The sequence below is a fragment of the Tiliqua scincoides genome, chromosome 4, assembly GCF_035046505.1.
Source record: "Tiliqua scincoides isolate rTilSci1 chromosome 4, rTilSci1.hap2, whole genome shotgun sequence".
Classification (NCBI taxonomy): Eukaryota; Metazoa; Chordata; class Lepidosauria; order Squamata; family Scincidae; genus Tiliqua; species Tiliqua scincoides.
The window spans coordinates 16,110,011-16,130,784 of record NC_089824.1 but is presented as its reverse complement, the minus strand read 5'-3'; the positions used below and the strand labels follow the sequence as shown (position 1 = coordinate 16,130,784).

General features: G+C 43.7%; 1 protein-coding gene across 1 annotated transcript in view; it reads right to left on the bottom strand.

Annotated features, from left to right (window-relative positions):
* Positions 1-6,360: 6,360 nt before the first annotated feature.
* The window catches only part of ENPP2 (ectonucleotide pyrophosphatase/phosphodiesterase 2), a 75,598-nt gene continuing 61,184 nt past the window's right edge, over positions 6,361-20,774 (bottom strand). Inside the window, exons 20-25 of the mRNA XM_066623123.1 lie at positions 18,610-18,746; positions 16,582-16,717; positions 15,190-15,267; positions 12,210-12,342; positions 10,649-10,805; positions 6,361-6,531 (exon numbers count right to left, since the gene is read on the bottom strand). Coding sequence (XP_066479220.1) covers positions 6,361-6,531; positions 10,649-10,805; positions 12,210-12,342; positions 15,190-15,267; positions 16,582-16,717; positions 18,610-18,746 — 812 coding nt within the window. The remainder of the gene's footprint in view (positions 6,532-10,648; positions 10,806-12,209; positions 12,343-15,189; positions 15,268-16,581; positions 16,718-18,609; positions 18,747-20,774) is intronic.

Sequence of the window (20,774 nt, the reverse complement as noted above, 5' to 3'; positions counted from 1 at the left end):
CGCCCAGGTACTGGCTTGGCGGAGGAGTTGGGGAAGGAAGCTGGCTGGTGCAGCCCCGTGCCAATCTGCAGCACGAGCCTAGGTGTGTCTACTCAGAAGTAAGTCTCATTATGCTCAATTGGGCTTGCTCCTGGGAAAGGGTGCATAGCCTTGCAGCCTGAGAGCCCAAGCATGTCTACTCAGAAGTAAGTTCCATTGTGTTCAGTGGGGCTTACTCCCAGGAAAGTGACATAGTCTTGGAGCCTGAGTAGACAGGCAGAGGAAGGGCTCTGAGGCTGCAGTCCTCTCCACACTTTCCTGGGAGGAAGCCCCACTGCCTCTAGTGGGACTGACTTCTGAGTAGACAGACAGAGGAGGGGCTCTGAGGCTGCAGTCCTCTCCACACTTTCCTGGGAGGAAGCCCCACTGCCTCTAATGGGACTGACTTCTGAGTAGACAGGCACAGAATTGGGCCCTGAGGCTGCCATCCTATCCACAGTAAGCCCCATTCACTAAAGTGGACTTCTGAGTAGACATGCATAGGATTGGGCTCTTAGGCTGCAATCCTAGGCAATTTCCTGGGAGTAAGCTCCATTGACTAGAACGAGCCTTACTTCAGAGTAGACATACCTAGGATTGGGCTCTTAATCCTGGCAGAGATATATATCTGCACCTGTTTTCACATGCTAAGGGCAGGTGAAAAGGGATTCTACGTCTGTACAACGTGCTGTCCAGCCTTGCCAGAGATCCTCCTCATCCTTCCCCCACAAGCATGTCCTCCGCCAGCCAGCGTTTGCAGCTCCTCTCCAGCAATGCACAGCAGCTGCTCAGGGCAGCAGAGAACATACAATTGCATGCCAAGCGCCTTCCCAAAGACACAGACTATTCTGATACCTGAATTAAACCATATTTAATCGCTTGTTTGCAAATGTAGCTGTTTCTATGTGCACCTAAGGACCCCTCTTGTGTAAGAATTCCTTTTTTGTTCTTACTCCCACAGTTGCTTAGAGTAATTTTACTACATGGAACTCATGAAAGCCATTTTTTGGAATCCATTCACTGCTTCCTCTCCTCGAAGTAGTGCCACACTACATACTACACGCTACAAGTGCACCTGTACAGTACTTTTCCCCATGTGTAGAAAAAATAGCTAGGAGGAAGGGGATGTGGAGATTGACAGCCCAATCCTATGCATGTCTACTCAGAAGTAAGTTCATCTTTAAGGGAGAAACACATAAAATAATTTTTATTTGTCCAATAAAAAATGGTTTGAAAATAAATAAATAAATAAATAAATAAAAGATTAACAAGTTGTGAGTTCCTGCACCTTTTTATTTGCAAAAAAAGCACTGGGTCTATATTTTCTATGGACTTTGGCTGTGGCATAGCTGGCCCCTCTGCTGCCCTGGGCCATGATGCACAACAGTCACTCCTGGAAGTGCCTGACCTACATTTCAATCTACATTTCAAAGCCTTAGATCTTTGCAAAGACATAACAAGTATTCTAAAAGCCGCTGAAGGGACCAGATCCAACATTTTTTTCACTCTGCACTCTAGCAGACCAGTGATTTTCAACCTTTTTCATCTCATGACACACTGGCAAGGCACTAAAATTATCAAGGCACACCATCAGTTTTTTGAAAATTGACAAAGCACACTGTGCTGCCAATTGGGGGTTCACATCCCCCATGGCCCTACTAATATATGACCCTCTCCCAAATTCCTGCAGCACACCTGGGGACCATTCACGGCGCACCAATGTGCCATGGCATACTGGTTGAAAATGGCTGTAGTAGACAGTCTAATGATTTATTTTTTATTGCCTCTAACAAAGCCATTTCCCAAGACAAATGAAGCCTTCTTAAGATAGGAGTGTCCTGTACAGTTCAATGGGGCCAAATAGTGTCAATTTCACAGCACAGGAACTTTTAGCTTAAAGATGGTGCTAAAAATTTGAGTTTTTAGGGTTTGTTTCAGAAGTAACATACTCTTTCTGCATAACATGTATGTGTGTTAACCATATATACATAACACTCTCTCTCTCTCTCTCTCTCTCTCTGTGTGTGTGTGTGTGTGTGTGTGTGTGTGTGTGTGTGGTTGGTATTCCTACACTGTGTATTTATATACTTTGCAGTTGCCCAACTCCCCAAAGCCAATTGCAGTTTATTTTCAAAAAGCAAAATTAAAAATCTGTTATCCTTAATTCAGCTAATATGGTGCACTATAATTGGGATAGAACAAATAATATTATTGGAGTAATGGAAAGCTCTGCCTCAGTGTAGAGAACATGATAGTTTCATTTTTACCTGCCCTTGTTCCAAGGCATTCAGGGTGGCACTCATGGTCTTTTCTCCCCTACAGCGCAATCCTATCTTACGCTGGAACAGGCAGGCCAGGAGGACTATGCCGAATCCAGGACAAGATTGGGGCCAGAAGTGGCTCAGCCAGAGGCAAGGGGAAACTCTTTCCCTTACCCCCAGGTAAGCCACCACAGTCCCAATGGATGTCCTCGAACCTGCACCATCTCAGGAGGTGATGCAAGTCTGAGGAGAACAGAGCAGCTCTATGCTGCTTGGCGAACAGGGTTGGGATCTGGTGTAGCTGCTGGGTCTCAGCCCCACCTCCCGCTCCCTGCCCACCTGCATCCTGGAATGCCCTCCATCCACTCCAGAATGCCTCCCTCCCACCTCTCCCTGCCCTCCTCAGTCCCCTGCACTGGCCAAGCTCAGCCGGCACAGCCTTCCTGGTGCAAGCCACCAGAGGCTGGTTGAAGCATCAGTGTTCCAGTGCACCTCCATCCGCTAGTGTGGCTTGCTCCCGAAAAGATTCAAATGTGCTTTATGGTACATTTGCAACCCTCCTAGGTCCCTTGTGCCAGTCTAACAATCTTAAGGTTAGGATTGCGCCCTTATTCTGTTATCCTCATCATGAGCCTAGCAGGTAGGTAGGATGAGAGGGCATGATTGATTTGAGGTCATCCTATGGGGCTGAAACAGGGATTCAAACCTGGCCTGATTTAAAACCCAGCACTCTGCAGCTGTTGGCTGGTTGCTAATCTGCCATTTGTGCACAAGGCGCTTGAGCGCGTGAACATAAGAACAGCCCTGCTGGATCAGGCCATAGGCCCATCTAGTCCAGCTTCCTGTATCTCACAGTGGCCCACCAAAGTGGCATCCCAGACCCAGAAATTCTTGGATGTTAGGCTGGATGTAAGCTGATTGTTAACCAAGGGAAGTAATGGCTAGTGGTTAGAACTTTCAGATTCAGTGGCAATATCCCTCTGAATATGAGCTGCAGGAGAGCCAGTCCTTAATTCAACTCCTGCTTGTGAGCTTCCTAGAAGCAGCCGGTTGGCCACTGTGAGAAAAAGGATGCTGGACTAGATGGACCTTCGACTGGGTGGAACAGGGCTCTTATATTGGAGCAATCTTGAAAAGAGAGGGAATGGAGCTCAGAGACAACATCAGAGGAAGAGAATCCTGCTGCATCAGACCACAGTTCCATCTTGTCCAGTAATGGACCTGCCCTCCTGGTGCCCTGGGCTGCAGGTCTATGCCATGCCACCCCCCCCCCCAAGAAGATACTTACCCAAGTGCAACGGAGCCTTCACTAGAAGCCTCAGAAGGCTTTTCATGTGCTGCAGAGCACCAGATGGGGCTTTGCCTACCCACAGTGCAGCTCTGACAGGCATGGTGGCACAGTGGGTGGAGGCAGCAGCAGGGTGCCCAGGGCTTTTGCCCACCCAGGCCCACCACTGATCTAGTCTGGCATCCTGCTTCCCACAGTAGCCAACCAGATGAGGTGGGAAAGTGCGCAACTTTCTTCTGTTCTTTCAGCTGTAGGTACTTAGAGGCTGTGATGAATGCCCTATTCCCCCCTTCCAATTTTTTGGACACTTCTAATCCTGCAGAAGTTTCTGGGATGGTTCAGCACCCTAAACGCTGCTGGGACATCCTCCTTCAGTAGCTTTTGACCTTTGTTTGAAAACACCAGTCTAAGACAGTCATGTGCTAGATAGGGTAGCTGCGTCTCCTACTGACATTGACATGTATCTACCAATTGGGCAGCCAAACTTGCCTGTTTAGATAAAAGGGTGGGATGGAGGGGCAGGTGGGTTTCATTCATCCAATCAGGCAACCTGATGACAACACCAACCCTAGGTTTCTTAAGCTCAAGAACAAGGATGCTTGTGTGTGTTTTCTGCTATTAGTATCTAATTCTGGTTTGAAGTAGGCATCCCTACTTATTTTCCCAGAAGTTACTTCTGGGTTGTGTGTGTGCCATGAGCCATTGGCTACATAATGCCGCATTTCCCAAATTCTGTGTCACAACCCACCAGCACAATATACAGTTTGGGAAATGCAACATGGCCAATGACATGGAGTGCACACTTATGACCTGTAAGCAACTTCTGTGTTACCTGCCATTTTAGCTTGCAGCATTGGCAGGCCTGTGATGCACCAGAAATTGGGTCATGACCTACAGTTTGGGAACCACTGTTCTAGACCAGTGATTTTCAACCTTTTTCATCTCACAGCACACTGACAAGGCACTAAAATGGTCAAGGCACACCACCAGGTTTCTGACAATTGACAAGGCACACCATGCTGCCAGTGGGGGCTCACATCTCCCATTGGCTCTATTAATAAATGACCTTCCCCCAAATTCCTGCGGCACACCTGAGGACCTCTCGCAGCACACCAGTGTGCCACGGCACAGTGGTTGAAAATGGCTGTTCTAGACTAGCTTTCTTCCTGTCATGCTGATGTTCTATGTGTAGAGATCCATTTATTTATTCATTTTGCATGGAGGAACATTCCAACGCACAAGGCTTTGTTGGCAGTCTGAAGCAGAATATCCAGGCACAGTTTGCCACCTCTGTGTGAACTAAGCCATAAGAACTAGGTCCAAAAAACATCCCCTCTCCCAGATTTCCTCTGCTGTTGCCAACTCTCATAGGAGCACCACGACCCCATTGACAGCACTGGATTTGTTTGAGACCTGGTATTCTGGATCTGGGCAGGAGGTCTGGTCTAGAGGGTAGAGCCTCCATTTGCCTGAAGATTAACATCCACAAGGTCGCCAGTTCGAGGCCACCGGCACCGTGCGACCTTGAAGCAGCTGGCAAGCTGCAGCTGAGCTGTTCCATCTGCTCGGAGCGTGGGAGGATGGAGGCCAGAATGTTAAACCAGATCGGAGTGTAACATCTTGAATGTGGTGGTTCTTGAAAGAGAGAACCTTCTTTCAATTTGTAAAAATCCCTGCGTGGATTTAATAAGCCTGCCTGTGTAAACCGCCTTGAATAAAGTCTTGAATAAAGACCAAGAAAGGCGGTATATAAATACTGTATATTATATTATTATTATTATATTATCTGTCACTGTTGTGAACCATCACTGTTAGATATCCAAATATTGTAAAAGATAAATGAAATCAAATACAATTTACAGAATTGCATTTGTTTAAATTGTTCAGATTAAAGGACTAATTTATCTCTCCCCCCCCCCCCGAAAAGGCTCAATTATGTGTGTGTGGTTTTCCTTTGTTATAATTTTTAAATAATGTTTTGATGCTTTGCTGCTAAAGTTAATGTTTTAATGCCTTGTTTTGAATTCTTTTCCTTTTTTAATTGTTATGGTACATTGTACATTTATTATGGAGCTTTGTAAGCTATCTTGGGTATTTGTTTCAGCATGGGAAAAACTGGATATGCATTTTTCAAATACTGTAAAAAATAAATAAATTTAGAGCCAGACAGTCAAAAGATGACCACCTGGACCAAGACCCACCTGACTGCACTATCACCCTCAGGCAGTGATAGTACCCAACAAACAACCAGGAGGACAGCAAGGGGATTTCATGGGGGTCCAGTGGAGTGATTTGCCCCAGGGATACCAGCAACTGTTTTTTACATCTACATACTCAAGTATTGTCTGAGAAAGAAACACAAAGTACAAAACTGAATGTGTGGTTTTATTATATTTAAGTTTCTATTCTCTATGGAGCTTAAATATGTCTATCACATAGTTAATAGTAATTGTCATTTTACATGTTTGATACACAGTACAGGACTAAAGACGAGGCAAGGGAGTGCTGGAAAAATTAAACATTTCCTCAATGCATGTATCATCAATTCTGCAGCACCACTGAAAAAAGCTTCAACCAAAAAACTCAAACGTCAGCACTACAGGAGCTCTTCTTAGAGAACAAAACACATCTATGTTAAAAGAATCAAGAAGAAAAAACCCTGACTTTTAATATATTTAAGATTTGATGCAAGATTAAAAATACTAATAATTTTAATGTCCTGTTTCAAATTAATAAATATAATATAAAAATATACACCACTTCATGAGATGATGGGCTGAGTTTAAGAGGAAGTTAAATTTCACTTTCAAATGTATGCAGATATGTCTTTAAAGAAAGGATTTCTGTGTAGCTTCGGCTGGTTTTACGGAAGAAGTCCAAGCTGGTGAGCTGCTCAATGTCACGAACTCTAGCTGTGTGCATTTTCAAGAGATTTTCAACCCATCGGGATTCGTCTTCCAAGTTCTGAAATTGAAAAGCATCTCAACTTAGGATGTGTTTTCGCTTTCAAAGGTGATGTTTCACCTTTCAGAATTGTTTATTTGAAACCTAAATTCTGCAGAGAGAGATTATAATCTGGTGAGAACTACCTGCAAGAAGGTTAATTTGCATCTTTTTATTGTCTGTGAGAACTTCCTACTATTCTTGAATTTCTAAGTGGTCCTCTTTCTTAGTTAACAGCTAAGAATGTACCAGTTCTAACAAGTGCATGCTGGATTACCACATGCTTCACTATTGCAAACATGCCATAAGGGCAGTGGACTGCTGGGCAGTGGAGAGGTAAGTGTGGCGTGGGGGGGGAGGCATTCTGAGGCAGGGAGAGGCAGAGGGAGGGCAAGGAGAGGGCCGGGAGGAGGGGTGCTGGGGGGGGAGAGAGGTGGGACAGGAGGAGCTTTGCTCCACCGGATCCTGAGCCTCTCTGTTGGGCTGACTGCCCGATATGGAGGCTCTCAATTCTACACCAACCCTTGGGTTGTCATAGAATCGAGTAGCTCCACTGCTGGGATGAACGTCCCCTTCTTCTGAGAAGGAGGCGGTGACTGCCTGGGGTGCACTGGATGCAGAAGCCACCATTTTCAGCACTGCTACAGCCACGAACGCCGGGCAGCTCAGGATTGGGCTGTAAATGTTACAGAAACAGTCACTAGTTTTCAGGATTTGTAAAAGAACGTGTAACGTCACTGAGAAGAGCATTCTAGCATTTCTCAGTTGTGGTGTTCAAATCCAGTACTTCCCTGCCTGACTCCAATCCCTGCTCATTGTCCAGTGGCAGCACAGTCTTATGTCTTAGTAGTTGTCTTCTGCCCTTCTTGTGATCTAATCAAAAAAGTGTTCTTTGGGTGTGTGTGTTTCATAGGTGAGATAAAGGGAACTGAACCCTGGATGCTAGGGTTCTAGCAGGTCTTTGCTTTCACTCTGCTGCTGCTGCCTTTGTGATTCCTGCAGGGGCTGGAACTGTTGTGGCATCTTTGTTTTGTGTCTGTGTGGTGTCTCTGAGGCACCTTCCCATCATTAGCAGAAGTGCCTGTTGCTGTGCAGTTCATTCTCAGTGGTTGGTGGGGGAGTGTCACCCAGCATTGGCTATCATTGTCCCTGTACCTGCCTCCTCTCCCTGGTCTGCTCACCCTGGTAGTGTTTTTCTGGTCACTGGTGTTGGGTGGATGCTGTCATTGGCTCCTTAAGCATCTTCCCAAGTTCATGCTAATGATCCACCAAAGTGAGAATGCTGCTCTGTGTGTGACAGGCTGTGTCGAGATTCCCATGGATACTGTTGGTGTTGCTGGGTGGGACTGCAATAGCGTTATTGGAAGGGCTGTGTGGTGCAGCACTGCCTGGACGGGCTTATGATACGATGGACATTGTACTGGCCTTAGGGCAACATTGGTGTAGAATCCAAATTCAGTTGGGTCTATAATGGATTTTGTCAGAACCACCCAGTACTTTTGCAGTTTAAAGACACACACACCTATCTATCTATTCTTCTCCCTCCCCTGAATTTCCTTTTTATTCTAAATGTCTACCAAACAAAACAATAAGCTGCATTTTTTTCTCCTTAAAATCACTCTCTCCTCTTTTGACTTCTTATATATAAGTAAGTAGCTCAGGGTGACGGTATACATGAGCAGGAAATTCTCTATTCCGCAGTCATTCCAGATGTTCAAGGTCAACATACTATGGAAATACTTAAGAAGTTTACTACTGAAAAATGAATAATAGTTTCTCTACTTTTTCCAAAATAATATTCATATTTTGACACTCAGTAAATGTAATGTCAGGCAGCCTACTACCACATAGTGGATATTTATGACTGGGATGTAAAACCAACTGTACTGTTGCTACCAAGAAGATAGTACAGATTTGCTTTGGCTCCTGGGTCTGAATAAAGATGATTGGTTCCCCACATGGATGCATGTAGCCACCAGGTGGTGCTGTGTCATTTGAAGCCATCTTCAAGGACAGTGCAACTGTAAATGTAAGAATACCCTTCAGGAACCAGAAACTCAGTTTCGGTTACTAAGATAGTTGGGACTTTACAGTCAAGAATAATAGTGATGCTGCCAAGCCAGAGGACAAAAAGACCAAGGGAGACATTACATGGAACAGCGGGTGCCCTGCAACTGCACTTTCCATGTCTTTGTTGTGCTTTGTTTTGTCTTGCAGAAAAGCCACAAGAGAAGAATGATATGGATCAGGGCCACACTGCAGGGTGCAAGGGGGATGTGACCATTTGCCCTCCTGTTGATCTCCCAATGCAAATCACTCTCACAAAGTTGCCATCAGGTGGAAAGGAAAGCATTCACAAGGTAATCAGCAGAGGATTAACTCTCCCCCCCACCCACCACCCTGCTTTACATCCATGCTGCAGTAGTGATCCAAATCAGACACCCCCTGAAGTTGTTATTCTGAAGGGGGAGTAAGACTCCAAAGCTCTAAAGATGCCATGACAACCCCTTCCCCTGCCCCCTGAAACTTGTCTTATAGAAACCAACAATTTCAGATATTTCTCCTGGGAAGGAACCCTGTACAGTAACGCTACAGCTTCCACTTTGATTTTTTGAACATTTTTGTTTCAGTCTCAGCTGAAGTCATGGAACATCTAGTCTGGTCCTAAGTGCATGATTTCAGGTCAAAGTCAATCACAGAGGCCATTTGTTTGGTATTCCTGGAACAGTCAAAGTGACTGATCAGTTTTCTTCATGTATATCTTTATACAGTGAATGTATCTTAAACAGCATAAATACAGTAAATTCACAGTTACAAGCCTATAAAAATGTTTACTAGCCCATCTGGTCACCCGTACTATATTAGTCATTTGTGGCTTTTAATTTAGGTAAAGCTTGCATGCCGGATGGCCTGGAAGCAATTCATATTTGCCACCACAGGTAGCCTGGCAAGTGGCTATTTATAAGCCGGAATTAATGCAAGTTTGAAAAGCAACATTATTGACTCCATAAGCTAAAACAGAAATATAAGCACAGGAAGCTTCCAGTAAACACCTCTTCTCTCCTTGGTCTTAGGCTACAATGAGTAGTCATCCCATGCAAATATGTGAAACAAGCTTCCTTTAATAACTCTCTCTAATCACTCAGAAGACTGCAACTGTGAGCCAAGGAACAGTGAGGAAGGTGATTAACCCTTTCTCTGATGGTCTTTTTAATGTTCAAGATTATTCTCTGCTTATTAATATGCATCTGAAATCCTGCATGGGAAAAAGAAGCTGGGAGGAGGTATTTTGAACAGAAGAACCAGCAGGGGAAAACATATGCACCTTTCCCATTACTTTTGAGTCATGACTTCCCAACACTGGATTTCAGCCTGAAAAAATGCACACACTGGAGTGTAACAAACCATGCAGCCGCACTTGCTGTTCATCTCTTTCTACCTCTCTTCTTTTTCCTTGCTGACACTGTAGAAAATCATCACAGTCACCTGTGAAGACTCATTATCATTAAGGAGCATCATTCAAATCATTGACATTATGTTGTTTTAAATAGCTCACATAAAACACCTCAAGTCACTGGAAGTGACACACACCAATTAGTGCTCTCATCTGAAAGAAGCAGAGTACAGAACTCTACGTTCAAGCTTAAGTCAATAGAGGCAGCTGGTGAAAACAGCCTTCGGCTTGATTTTCTCACAACAGATCACTTTTGCCGTGTAAGACCAGCTTAATTAGCACAAACTGTAAAATACAGGTAAGAGAGCCCCAAAGAGGAACATGCATGCCCTGGATTTATGGGTCAGTGATTAAGCACTCTGTCTTGTAGAGAGCCAAGAGTTCTACCACATGATTCTATGTACTTCATTTATGCAATTTTAGGGTCCTGATTTGTGCATGTACTTGTTTTGCTTTTGGTGATGGGGATGGGTTCGTTGTGGTCATGTACTGTTGCTTCATTACATGTTTTAGGTTACCCCAAAGGCTCTGTGGACTCACATACTAGGCTTAAAAGATAGCTAGTCCTCTATTAGCAGCCAGATTAATAAATGCAAACAAAATTGAAGACACTGGTGCAACCCTGGGTTCTCTATTTGTTGGTTGCGCAAGATAAATCAAGAAGAGAACACTGGGCAAACTTACATTGCAACTTTCATCATTGTCAGGCCGGTGAGGGAAAATATAGGACAACACAGACAGTGGTCCGTCACATTTGTCAGCAGGCTGGGTGAAATCTAAACAACTTGTTATGATGCTGTAGTAGTGGGTTGGAACTGGGATTGAGCTTCCTTCCACATACCTAGAAGAAAGGAGGGACTTTCTTGAGGAACAGCATGACTGCAGTGGACATGTGGAAAAAGATTCCAAGTAAAGAACCTTCTATTCTGCTACCTATTGAAAGGGATTCATTGCTAACCACACAGCCTCTTCATATGCAGAAGAGGCCCAAAAATAACAGAAGAAAAAACATCCAACACAGTAAGAAAACAGTGCATCTATTGCTTTTCCTTCCCAATGTGTTTCAATGTGTAATCAAAACAATTTTTAATTGTTTGATTGCTTGGTTGTTACATTGGTTTTTGAGAGATGCCTTGAATCCCTTTGATCAGGGAAAGAGTTGGCATCCTTCAGTCTCGGAAGACTATGGTGTCACGCTCTGAATGGTGGTTCTGGAACAGAGTGTCCTCTCCAGTGCGCGAAGCCTGGGTAAAGTAGGCTATGGAGGTAAAGTAGGTATGGAGGATAGGCTGTTACCCAGGCAGCAAATCCCCCCTCTCCACATCACTGAAATGGTCCAATGGAAAGGCAGAGGCCAATACGGTTTGTTCCAGCGGCGTCGCAGGAGTTGCCAGAACTTGACTGTGTTCAGCCATGAACTGCCTCAGGGACTCCGGCTCTGGATTTTGCCTCGAGGTTGACTCCTGAAGCCTTTTCCATAACTGAATGTAGCCACAAGGCAGTGGAGGTTTGGGATCAGAGTTTTCCTTCTCTCAGATGAGCTGCCTTCCCAGGCTGACGAGTCCCATCTACCCGGTGGCTGTTTAGTCGCCTCTTAGGACAAGTACAGCCAAACTGAGGGCCTATTCTTATCCCCAGCCCCCAGGGGAAAGAGGTGGCATTTATTACCAGTGATGTTCCCAGAGGGTGGCACAGCACTAAGTTTTGCAAGGTGCCACAACATGCTGTGTAAGCTGTCCCACCCCCACCCACCCCCCAACAATCAGAGCCATTCTGGGTGGTACGAGGAACACAGAGGAATCTCCTCTGCTTTCCTGTCAGGTTCTGGAATGGCTCTGATGGTGAGGGGGAGGGGCAGCTTACACAGCATACTGTGGTGCCCTGCAAAAAACCCCTCTGGGAACCCCCCCTCTGGGAACGCCACTGTTTACAACTGCTAATAAATGACTAATCATCTTTCTCAAAAGGAAAAAAGTGTTCATCCTGAAGATATAGTAGGTGTATCAAAATTTCTTCATAGTTAAAGCTAACTAAGCAGATTCCTTGAGCACTCTTTTATGAATAAAATTGAAAATTCCCCTTGAAAACAAGAATATATTGAAACACACAGTGAACAGAGAAAGATCCATCCACCTTTCTATTCTTTCTATGTGAGGAATGCTCCTCATCCATGGAATTCTGCCCTGATAGGGATCAGTTATAAAAAAAATTGCATAACAATGAGAGCTTCATGGAAGATGCTTACAGTTTTATTTTATCCGGTGTGTCATGCAAACCATCAAAGTCATAATCAAAGATTGGTCCGCTTATAACGTTGACTCCATTCCGCTCAATGGCATATCGCTTCACCAAAACCCGTTGAAAGTAATTCCACACCTCTGTATTAAGACATAAGATTATGTTTTAATAATTATGTCCTATGCAAGTAAGAGCAGGTTTGAATTTCATTATCTAGGGTCACCAGGGGCAGGAAACAGGCATAATTCTCATTCTAGTGATATATTTAATTGCACTCCTTGACTCTCCTCAGGTGTACACAAGTTATTACTATTCACTTCTATGGAGAAAAAGTAAAGTGCTTCACTTGTGGATATTATCACTGTGAGCCCTGAAAACCGATAGCATTCACAACAGTGATGGGGGGGGGGAAGGATTCCTGCACATTGAGCACAAACACTCAGGGCATCCTTCAGGGTTCCTAATACTATACAAGTCAAACCTACACATATAGGTGGTGCCTCTGTATCTGCGAGCGATTCGTTCCCGGAACCCCCGTGGATACAGAAAACCATGGATTTCATTATAATGAACACTTGATAATGAAATCCATGGTTTTCAGAGCCCACCTGAGCTCCTAACATGACCAGAGCTGTTCTGAAGCCTGCAGAGGCAGCGCGCATCCACCTGCGGCCTCTGTGGGCTTCAGAATGCCTTCTACAGGCAAAAAACCATTTCTGCTTTTTCGTCAAAGTGGCAGAAGTGGCTTTTTTGCTTCTAGGAGGCACTCTAAACCTGCAGAGGCCACAGGCGGATGTGTGCAGCCTCTGTGGGCTTCAGAAAGTCCTCTGGAGGCAACCAGAGCACAGCTTCAGTCACCTTTGGAAGGCCCCGGTTAAGCCAAGTCTGGCTCAGTGTGGGTCCGGGGGAGCCATACTGAGCCAGATCTGCAGATGGAAAATCCATGGATTAAATAGGCTCAACATGTACATGCTTGTACACGTATATATACACACACAGGCATTTTCCTAGTATAGTGGTTCTCAAACTTTCAGCTCTAGGACCCATATTTTAGAATGAGAATCTGTCAGGACCCACCAGAAGTGATGTCATGACCAGAAGTGACATCATCAAGCAGGAAAATTTTTAACAATCCTAGGCTGCAAACCTACCCAAGCCTACCCAGGAATAAGTTCCATTTACTATCATTGCTAAAAGCATATACATAGTGGCCTGTTCAAATTACAGATCTGTAACATTTCCCCAAATGCAGTCACATACCATGGGAGCATCAAGTCAAATATAATAAAAATAAATTTAAATGAATGGGGACCCACCTGAAATTGGCTTGCATCCCACCTAGTGGGTCACGACCCACAGTTTGAGAAACACTGTCCTAGTATATTACAAAGAAGCACTTTTCAGAGATATCAAGACAATGAAGATCAGACATGGGATGAGAATATCTAGTAACTCTGAAAATCAATGGATCAATATCATGTCTGGACCAGATAAGGGGGAAACAGGAAATTTATCATTAATCTCTTTGCACCTCAGTAGGCAAATCTTTAACCTGTATTTAATCAACATTTTAATTGACAGAAGTTACACATACAGCAGCATATTTCACCACTGTGATTATGTAAAACTTTTAACAAAAGCACTTCTTTTAATTCTTTTTAACTCTTTTAGATCATGTGACGTATTTAACATGAGCTCTGGGTGTTCCAAAAGTATTAGAGATAAGAAGAATTTCTTTGTTTTGTGGTTAAATAAAAACAAAATCATAGGTTTATTTCAGATTCATTTAATTTCTTGGAAAGAAGCCACCATGTTTGTATTCTTATTTTCCCTCTTCAGGCTGTAACAAAGGAAATACACAGTGCCATTCCGAGGCTGGTATTGCAATGGGTCCTGTACAGATATTCCATTGTTCTTTCCTTACAAATGATGAGTTTTTCTTGCTGTCTCTCTCGTGAGTGCAGACACACAAATGCACATTTGCAAAAAACTTGTGGTTTTTCAACACAGCATAACATTTTTAACAATTGAGTTTGGTGGATCATGCTGTATGTTCTTTGCCAGGGTTTTTTTTTTTTAAAGGAATTTAAAAGCTCTCAACATGCTATGTATGGATGCAGCATTTAAATTTCTCTTTCTAGAAATGCAAATATATTAACTTCTCCCATGTGAACCTGCCTGACAATTCAGATCTGCAACAAAGGCCCCTGTCTTCCATGCCTCTACCTTCGGAGGCAAAGCAGATGAGATTTTTGGATAAAGGGATTCTTAGTGGTGGCACCTCATGAGGCTGCAGCTTAATGAAGTAACATCTGCTTTGCATGCAGAAGGTCCCTGGTTCAATCTCTGGCATATCTAGAGAAAAATTCCTGTCTGAAAGCCTATCCTGTTCTGCTGGCAGTCAGTATTGACAATACCAAGATTGGGCAGACCACTGGTATATGATAGTTTATGATCCATCTATAGAGTGACTTTCCAAGACAACAGGAGTAAAATTCTTTTTTTTTTTTTCTAAATACTTACTGTTTTAACATATCAATTTCTCCATTTACATGGGTAAATGCAGAGAAAAGGCAACTAATTCCCATACAAATCAATCTCACATATTTAGGTAATCTATGGGGATTCATGTCCATCAGAGAAGGGGGGGGGCTTTCTCAGTGGTGGCACTGAGGCTAAAGAACTTGTTCCCCAGGGAGGTAAGTCTTGCTGCTCCTTCATTTGTTTTCATATGTTGAATAAAGGCTGTTATATTTCAGAAGGCACTGGAATTATGAAGTTACTTTCACTGCTGGTGCTTCTGTTTAATCTTTTTGTATTACTATCTGCTATTGATAACACGGGTTTTCTTTTTTTTTTCTGCAGGGGAGGCAGGATAACGCATTTTGTGGACACATCCATGTTAGAAAGTAGGACAAAGATATGCTAAATAACTAAATCACTCCTTAAACTATTTCATACCAGCACTCACAATCGAAAATACTTACTCTTGAAGGCAGGATACATTGGAATGACATTTGTTACTAGGAAAGCATCGTATTTTGCTTCGGCTGAGGAACTCAGGTCTGAAAATAAGAAAGTTGACATATCCTGTCAAAATTACTATATGCATTTAGTATATCCATGTAAGGATGAAAGACAGAAACCAGGTAGGGCTAGGAATACTTTTTCTATGCTAGAAACCCTTTGAAGAAAAATATCAGGGTGATGACACTTGATGTGCTGCTCTTATAATAATATAATTCATTCACCCAATGGTTCTCAAACTTTGATGTGGTCCTAGAGGCTGCTGCCCAATTTATAAATGCCAAGGGGTGTGGCTATAATGGTAATTGGGCTGTAGTGCCCCACCCCCAAGTAGCAGCTTGTTTAACACTTGATGTAAACAGTCTAATTTGCCCTGTCAGTTTTGCAAACCACTTAAAATTTGGTCACGACCCACTGGTGGGTTCCGGATCCATAATTTGAGAACCACAGCATTAACCATAGAATCCTCTAAAACTCAGATTGTTTCTTAACAGCTAACATGAAACAAGTGCAAAATAGAAACAAAAATGGAGTAAAGCAACAAGAACTACGGTCTCCAAACCGCGGACCACTGTGCCGTGAAAAAGCCTTCCCCGTTGTGCATGATGCTTAACATTCTGCGCTGCTGACTCTTTCAAGTCAATCTTCACAGAATGTTGCACTGGGCAGTCACTTCCACCCTGAAACTGGGGCACAGAGCCTGCTGGGGTGACAGGCAGCAGAAGCGGCTGCCCGGTGAGACTTTCTGAGAAGACTGGCTTTAATAACAAAAGGCAGCAGCGTGGAACGGTAAGCGCCATGCACAATGGGGAAGGCTTTTTCAAGGTCTCAGGTCTGGGATTTGGTGCCTACTGAACTAGAATAAGATTTGTTCTCCTTTCTGCAACTATGAGTAGTTCCCAGAACGTTAGCACTTTGAGAATCCAAGGCAAGAGCTGTAAACACAGCACAAACTTGTATGCTTACACCTCTGCTTTGTAGAGCATCCCACCACCATCACCATCCCAAAGGCACAGATGATCCAATGTCTGTCACGTGCGCCAGGGGATCCTAAAGACTTACATTTCCACCTCCCTTACAAACATGATATACAGCCATGCAATCCACTACCCAAGCTCATTCTGCTGGATATTAAGGGCATAGAGACATATACAATAGTTCAGTTCAAAAACTGATTTCAGACATGGGAACTGGCAGTATCGAAAGCTCTTAAATAAACTGAAGCAGTATAAACCAGCAAGATCTGTCCCATGTGCCCACATTCCTTAATTATGTGTATTAATATATCATTACACAAGCATACAAAATATAAAAATCACAAGACAATGTGTGAACAGCTTGCATAAGCTTACGAGGAGGAAAGAGGAACCCATAAGACATTTGTCTGTCCACTCTGTAGGCTGTACAGGTCTGACTATTGCTTGGAGAAATGCGCAGGTCAGGCCTTACACAGTTGACCAACTGCTCTGGAACACCAGATACCTCTGCCTACATTGAAAGATGGAAAGGGGGAAAATCAACAACTAAGACCAATCTACACATATCACTTTTAAAGTGTCTAACATTTAATGAAAGGTTTTTGGAAGAATTGCAGTTCAATCCCATCACTGGGCTGTAATGCCAAAACTCGTATTCTGACAGCACACCCCAACTCATGGCACTGCAAAACATAATGCTCTACACTAGTATGTGACTGGCACACTGAGGGAAATAGTGAGTGGTTCTGGCCGTGTCGTAGCAGAAGCCCTGGAGTTCTCAGCACCAGTCAGTCAGTGGCAAGGGTAGGGCTGTGGGCGGTGGAGAACTAGGGCATGTCTGGGCAGGGAGGGGGGAGGAACTGGGGGTGAATAGGAAGCAGGAGGGGTAGCTCTAGTGGCAATGGGGCACACCAGATCTTATCCCCTCTTTTTAAAACCTCCCTGCCCCTTTTTTCTCCTTCGATATACACCACCAAAATAGGTGGTGTATATCTGAGAAGACACGTTGGTAAACGGGCAGCCTACCAGGAGTTAAGGGCAAAAAGTTCTCACTTCCTGAAGGCTGTCTGTTCGCACCCCACACCACAATAGCATGCAGTGGTGCCTTTACAGTACAGCTGCAACAGCACTGGGGGTAGGGATAACATTAGGCTATTAATATGGTTTGAATACTAGACTTGGATCTTGTTAGAATTACACCTCAGACATGCATGTTAGGGATTTTTATATAGAAAATCATTATCATCATCAAAACTATTGATATAGCTTTCCATAAAAATGCTAAAAGCCGTTTATAACAATATAAATTTAGCACAGAAAATGACAGCAACATTTTTACAGAAAACACAGTCAAGGCAACAACCAAAGATACATTCTTTCGGCCAGTGATGTCACTAGGGTCCGCATCACCTTCTGCGGGAGGCCAGTGTGTCACCCCCATGCAGTGGGTGGGGCAACACCCCAGGTGGTGGGCATAGTAATATACCATTGCCCCGCCCCCACGGATTTTCTGGCTGTACCTTTTGATAGAACAATTGTTCTTACAATTGATAGAACAATTCTATCAAACAATTATTTGATTGTTTGTACAATTGATTGTACAATTATTTCAATGAAGTTTGTTTCATTGCATTCTGCATGAAATTACACATTGATAGATATACATGATGGTATTATTCCTACAAACTGTGATTTTAGTGATTTTGGTCACTAGTGGTGTCACCCCCTCCCCCCGGTGTCAACTTACTAGCACCTTATTGCAGCAGTTCTCAGACATTTAGCACTGGGACCCACTTTTTGTCCTTTTTAGTGGGGGAGACTGCCTTCTGGAGCATTTGTTGAGCCCCACGTTCATCAGATCAGAACCATTCTGGTGGCCTCACATTTCCCTTTGCCTGGTCTGACCACGAGCCAAGGCACGTTTACTTACTCATGAGTAAATGCAGCCATGTGGCTTAGTTTCACTTTTCATAGGGCTCAATACATTTGTCAGCTTGGAGGAAGGGACCTCCTCAGGTTCTTTTTTGGGCTTCGTTCATTGGACTGGGACCATTGCGGTGTCGTTAGATTTCTCTCAGCCTGCTCTTTCTATCAGACTAAGGCAAGTTCACCTACTCACGAGTAAATGAGCAATATGACTCAGTTTCACTTTCCATAGGGCTCCTTTGCCAAGGACAAGGCATGGTACAGAGATTCACACAATAACAGAACTCTTAATGTTGACCTTACAGTGTTTCTGAGGGCACTGTGATAATAGGAAAGTCACCCACAGTCACTTGGTGATATATGAATTTATGCACCTTTATCATAATTGCTTCTTACCCAGTTTCACCAATAATATTTATAGTAATCTCTTCCCCCCATACCTATGCATTAGTCAGGCAAAGTGGCAAACATAATAACCTGTTTTGAAATGGTGTAAGATGTCCAGAGAGGCATCAAGAATGTTTCACTGTAGCCACTTTCAAAGTCGTGATGATGCAAGATACTGTATTTTGTCCGATAAAGAACTGCAGGGCGACCATAAAGGAGGTGCTTATCTGCAAGTTAGAAAAAAAATTATGCATGGAACAAAAACTTTAGCACATTCATAAACATTATTTTACAACCCTCTTCTCTCAAAACACATTTTATTTTAACATGCTTGTTCCTCTCCATCATGCCAAGGCAAACCAGACTTAATCCCAGAATGAATGTGAACATTACACGGCAACCTCCAAAATTCATATTCTTTTGCAAAGAAACTTCACTGTGGTACTTTTGGGAGTGAATGCATTCTGGAAGCTAAAAGTAAGCTTGGAAGTTATTGGTCCAAACCTCAACTTTCTGAACATACAAAAGTGCCACAAAATGCTTAGTGATGGTGAGGTGACAACTCCAAGAAGGCTAAAAGATACGCAAGACTGTCACCTATTCACCTCTGAGAACCTAATGATTGTCAAAATTCATAGCCTTCATCTCCTCAGCGGGTACCAATCAATCCCTCTAGCTCTTGAACTAAAAGTCCCTTCATCGGCTTCCTTCCTACTTTTAGATTCAGAACAAGCTCTTGGTCTTTCCCTTCAAAGCCCTCCATAGCCTCAACCCTCTCGAGCTCCAGCTCTCACACTGCACTGACTGGAGGATTAGCCTTGCCATGAAGTGACCTAAAATGGTCACATGGACAAGAGTCTTGGAAGGATGGTGATTCCCCAGCCCTTCTGCCTGCGTGCCTGCCTCTCTCTCCAAGCTGCCACACCAATGAGTGCTCCAATCCTCTTCCAACTTAGGGCAAGTCAGAAGACTATCGCAGCAATGGCAGACCTCTTCTCCTCCAGTGCTGCTGGGAGGAGAATGGGGGGGGGGAGCTGTTAAGAGTCAAGATAATCTCTTTCTGCCTACGTGGTGCTTATGAAGAACCAAGTATGCAGGGCAGGCAATTTGGAGCCCAGCATCCTTCCCCTTTACTTCTGTTTGCAATGAGTAGGATTCCCCAGCATCCCCTGCTCCCATTCATTTCAAAGAGAAGTGGTGTAGAGCAGGGAGAATGTGTGCCATGCATTTTGTAAATAAAGAGAAGGGGAGATAAGAATGCACCCATTTGCTCATAACTTCATCACCAAAGCAAGACTGTAAGCACTAAGAATCTCCAATTATTGCTAAGAGGTAATAGCATGCTTGAAGATTAACAGGAAAATTTAAATGTTTTTGCTGAATCAGAGCCTAATGGACTGATCCCAGAACTCTCACTATACCAGCAAATCAGTAACTAGGTCAAAATGTGGTATTGGTGTACCTGTAACTACATCACACAACAGGGCATTATGTCAACATGGTAGCAATATTATAAGAAGACAGAGAAAATTGGCACCCTCACAGATATTTAGGGATCAGGGCAATAGTCAGTAAATATATTTATTGGCTGCTTTCAGCACATTTAAAACCAAGTTTTGGTGAATTTGTCAGTCTAGATTTGAATTCCATTAAATTTGCAAGATAGTCAAGATCTTGTTTTTCAGCCTCAATTCCCCCCTTTGCAAAATGGGAACACTGCAGATCACATGCATTAGCATCTAGAATGATATATTCTAGGCCAGGGGTGTCAAACATAAGGCCAGGGGGGGGGGGCGGATGCGGCCTGCGGAAACTTATCTGGCCCTCTGACTCTCAGCTGCTGAGCAGTGCTAAGGAGTTACTGCTATAAGGGCAGCCCACATGAAATCTCATATCTTGAAATATGATCAAGATTTGTGTATTTTCTCTTCTGTAATTTGCAGTGAATGAGCTCTTAAATGAGAAAAAGTGCTTATTTTTGGTTATGACCTGTTTAATGACATCACTTCCTGCCTAATGACATCACTTTCAAACCTCAGCAAGCACCATGAATGGTATTTGGCCCTTAGTATGAAATGAGTTTGACACCCCTGTTCTAGGCAGACAGTTACTGGGCGGAAATCCAGCCAGCCCACATCAGCCTTTCTCATCCAACATCTAATGAATCTGACCTGATCATGCACATCAGTCGCATCAGAGCTCCAAGCTAGAGGAAAGTCTGGGGGTTCTGCTGGCATGTTGGCTTGTTTCTTACC